Genomic DNA, 4,233 nt, shown 5'->3' with positions numbered 1-4,233 from the left:
AGGTTATGGACAGGTGTCTTTTATACTGATAACGAGTTCAAACAGGTGCCATTAATACAGTTAACAAGTGGAGGACAGAGGAGGCTCTTAAAGAAGAAGTTACAGGTCTGTGAAATCTTGTTTGTTTGTAGGTGACCAAATACTTATTTTCCACCATAAAATAAAATAAATTCTTTAAAAATCAGAGAATGTGATTTTCTGGATTTTTTTTCTTCTCATTTTGTCTCTCATAGTTGAGGTATACCTAGGATGAAAATTACAGGCCTCTCATCTTTTTAAGTGGGAGAACTTGCACAATTGGTGGCTGACTAAATACTTTTTTGCCCCACTGTACATCCTGCCCGCGCCCCTCCCTAAAATCCCTCTCGGCCAGGTTGTGTTGTGACCCAGTTGTGACCATAGACTGTATATATAAAGGTTGTGACTTGCAGTCTGTTTAATAAATCCATATAATACGTTGCCGTGTCTTTATTCCCCGGTCCTCCATGCGTACAGTCAAATTTGACTAACTCGTCAAGACGGAGCCTCTTAGCTCGTTACTTAGGGGTTATTGAAATAAGAGTACTGCGGTTAGCAGTATAATTAAACATTACAGTTTGTGAGTGGCATTAGTTATCATATTTATATATGTTTAGTAGATTGTGTAAGTGCGTTCCAAGATATTTGTTGATCTTTATTGGTATTTATTATTTTGATATTATTTATTTAAATCTAGATATAAATGTATACTTTTTTTAAATTTTGTATTAGTTTTTCAGTGGAATTATAGAGTAATCAACTGTTAAAAACATACTGTTCAAATTATTATTATTATCTTTTTAAAGTTCAATAAACGGATGTTTTTCAAAGTTATGATTTTTGCCATAAGCGAGCAGCCCTAATAGAAAATGTAACCAAAAAGGTTCACACCACTACTTACAGCACCCTATTATTCAGTTGGGAAGAGGTGTTTTCTTTCTTATTGTGGCATAAATAAATATGTATTACATACATCTCACACGAATATTTCATACTGAGATGTGTTAAAACTTTTCTCCGTGGAATACTTATGTGCGTGTAGTAGAAGTTTTCCAAATAGCAAAGTTAGATCATCTAGATCAGTGTTTCTCAAACTTTTTCATACCAAGGACCACTTAACCAATAAAAAAAACACTCGCGGACCACCAAACTCCACAAATATCCAAAATCACATCGTTTTTCTAGAACAGATTACAAATCGCCTGAAAATGGTACAAACAAGTGGCAACATGTGTGATGGTGTTGCGCTGGGCTATATCATGAAATTGAAACTCAAGCTCGCTCCATTTCGGAGATATTCCCGCGAGAGTGCGGAAAACTTAAATGTATTTATTTCAAATGTGAAATTTTACCAATATACTCAGGGACCACTAGGGGGCCCTCACGGACCACCAGTGGTCCACGGACCACATTTTGATAAGCACTGATCTAGATGGAAATTGTTGACTCCCAAGTGTTTTTTTCAACCCATTAATTTCAGTGTGAGCAGGTCAAATCAGGATGTGCATCATTTTCATTTTATCTAGTGTTTATTTACTCAGGCACACTTTTTTTACACTAGGAGGCACATAAATGTTAAATCATGTGGACCTAACATGTGTGTAGTAGAATTTGGGGTGAGAGTTCACTGGGTGAGGATGTGTTCAACACTGTGTTTGCAGAGGTGTTCCAGCTGGTTGCAGTGCATCTTCCTCAGAGCGGAGATCAGCTGGTGGAGGCCCTAGAGCTTTCTGCTGTTCTCAGTGACGTCAGCTCCAACCCAGCAGCCATCGGCTTTGGCAAAGGGGTAAATACAGCACCACTACTGTGATCTGCACACCATCTGGAAATGTTACATTCCCAAAAGTGATGTCCCATACTTGCCAACGTATCAGAGGGATATTAGACAAAACTTTATCTGACTTTTCTGCTGTGGCAGAATACATTTTTGTGGGAGATTTCAATTTTTTTGGCAATGAGATCTATATATTTATATTAATCGCAATTGTTACCCTTTTAAACAATAAGATATACAGCTTTAGCATGATTACCACTCGAGTAAAGTTCCCTGTTGTTGCTTGGTTTCTTCCACCATGTATGTCTTTTAAACAAAATGTTATCCGTCACAGGGGGAATTTATTGCTTCAGCTAAAGGTTTGCATCTGGAGGTCTTCTTCTTCAAGAAGCAGAAGTCATACAGGTGAGCCACACTGCTTCAGTTAACCTGTTAAGCCCCATAGCCCCCACCGGCAGTTCGCTGCCGATTACTACGCACCCCGTGGGCGGGCGGGCAGGCCGAATATCCGCTGCTGATTGCTACCAAATATCCGGAGCCCGAAAAATGGTATTCGGGACAACCCTACTAACCCATCATCCAAGGGTGGTTTTCACTATAAGTAATGGTTTTTTTTGTTTTTTTTTAACGGACACTATAATTTAGGTTTTCTTACTATGTTCAATCTGAATTTACTTTAAAATTTAAAAAATCTATATTGATTGTGATTCTTCTACATCCAACTCAAAGGTTTATCATTGCTTTAAGAAAAAAGATGATTCATTTACCCCTTTTAGAAGTGAAGTTATTGCCATTTGCTGGGAATGTCATTTTTGAGCCTGAGACCTGAAAAACAGGCTCAGGGCTGAACAGGTTAACAGGTGTGGAGTATTTTTTGAATATGCAAATTCATTATTTTCCATCAATTGACACATTGAGTTTCAAAGTAAAACGGATTGCAAAGGCCAAAAACACCATTTATTTTGTTCCAGACACAAAGTTATGTAGAACTCAAGAGTAAAGATCATGAAACACTTCATGTTCAAATGTGCCAACTAAGCCACAAGGATGATCAATAATACTGCATGTCTGTCCTTGTGCGGCCTGTTAATAGGTTTTCCCTCAAAGAAGACAACAAGAAGGGAGGCAAGAACACATTCATGTGCGTCGCCTGTCACCAGAAAGAGGACTGCATTGCCACCGGGCATGAGGACGGCAAGATTCGCTTGTGGTCAGTGCAGCAGCAACATAGCCTTGGAGCATATTCCTCACATCCAGTGCTTTGTTGATTTCAAATTTATATTCTTAACAGATTAGGCACATTAGTTCTCTGTAGTGATGTTTATGACGTGTATGAATCTAGAAGATGCATGCTTTTCTTACATTACCCTTTTGTCCTTTCAGGAGGAACTTCAACCACAAGAAGGAGTACACGTACTCCACCCTGCACTGGCACCACAGTGCTGTCAGCTCACTGTGCTTCACACCAGAAGGTACACACACACATCACCTGTTTTATCCTTTCTTTCTTCATCTACTTCAGACAGGATTATTCTTTTCAATACAGCTATTTTAAGATCTTGGACAGGCAACTAGAGTTTTTGTCCGGTTTTGAAAATCATTTTGTGCTTGAATGACTTAATTAGTTCCGGATGGTCCTGCCTCTGTATCCATTTGGTCTTTGCTTTCTTAGGCACTAACCTACTGAGTGGAGGCTTGGAGTCGGTGCTCGTCCAGTGGCGGTACAACCAAGAGAGTCAGCGGGATTTCCTGCCCCGCTTGGGTTCTGCCATCACACACATCGCTGTCTCACCGGATGGAGCACTGTTCTGTACCTCACACAGTGACAATAGTAAGGAGCTATAACCTGTATTATTCACTTGGATAAAACACAATTCGCAACAAGCTGTTGGGAATGTTTTGACGGTGGACACCAGGGTTTTGTGTCACAAACAAATGTGATAAATACTGGTCTAATGTCTGTGTTAACTGAGCTTAAAAACAACTGGTAGGCAGGCTATATAAAGAATGAAATCGTCAAAGCATGTAGAGTTAGAATAAACTGTATTGAAAAGTTGGCTTATGCTGCTTATACAGTTGCAAGAAAAAGTATGTGAACCCTTTGGAATTACCTGGATTTCTGCATAAGTTGGTCATAAAATGGAGGAAGCCACTGCTGTCCAGAAAAACATTGCTGCACGTTTGAAGTTTGCAAAAGATGTTCCACAGCACTACTGGCAAAATATTCTGTGGACAGATGAAACCAAAGTTCAGTTTTTTGGAAGGAACACACAACGCTATGTGTGGAGAAAAAAAGGCACAGCACACCAACATCAAAACCTCATCCCAACTGTGAAGTATGGTGGAGGGAGCATCATGGTTTGGGGTGCTTTGCTGCCTCAGACAGATTGCCATCATCGACGGAAAAATGAATTCTCAAGTTTATCAAGACATTTTACTGG

The 4,233-nt window shown here is 39.5% G+C and overlaps 1 protein-coding gene across 1 annotated transcript; it reads left to right on the top strand.

Moving 5' to 3' along the window:
* Positions 1–1,614: 1,614 nt before the first annotated feature.
* Positions 1,615–3,929, top strand: LOC104963458 (WD repeat-containing protein 75-like). Its single transcript, XM_010792048.1, has 5 exons — positions 1,615–1,804; positions 2,127–2,197; positions 2,886–3,002; positions 3,176–3,264; positions 3,465–3,929. The coding sequence occupies exons 3-5, from the start codon at positions 2,932–2,934 to the stop codon at positions 3,635–3,637; spliced, it is 333 nt and encodes a 110-aa protein (XP_010790350.1). The 5' UTR covers positions 1,615–1,804; positions 2,127–2,197; positions 2,886–2,931; the 3' UTR covers positions 3,638–3,929.
* Positions 3,930–4,233: the final 304 nt, after the last annotated feature.

Source organism: Notothenia coriiceps, unplaced genomic scaffold, assembly GCF_000735185.1.
Source record: "Notothenia coriiceps isolate Sejong01 unplaced genomic scaffold, NC01 NC01_scaffold00036252, whole genome shotgun sequence".
In the NCBI taxonomy this organism is placed as follows: Eukaryota; Metazoa; Chordata; class Actinopteri; order Perciformes; family Nototheniidae; genus Notothenia; species Notothenia coriiceps.
Note: the sequence above shows the minus strand (reverse complement) of the source record. Positions and strands in the feature narration are given on the sequence as shown.

Coding starts and splice junctions, on each gene's coding strand:
- LOC104963458 (XM_010792048.1), top strand. CDS start 2,932: ATGTGCGTCGCCTGTCACCAGAAAGAGGACTGCATTGCCACCGGGCAT. Junction 3,003..3,175: donor GACGGCAAGATTCGCTTGTG/GTCAGTGCAGCA, acceptor TTGTCCTTTCAG/GAGGAACTTCAACCACAAGA. Junction 3,265..3,464: donor ACTGTGCTTCACACCAGAAG/GTACACACACAC, acceptor TTGCTTTCTTAG/GCACTAACCTACTGAGTGGA.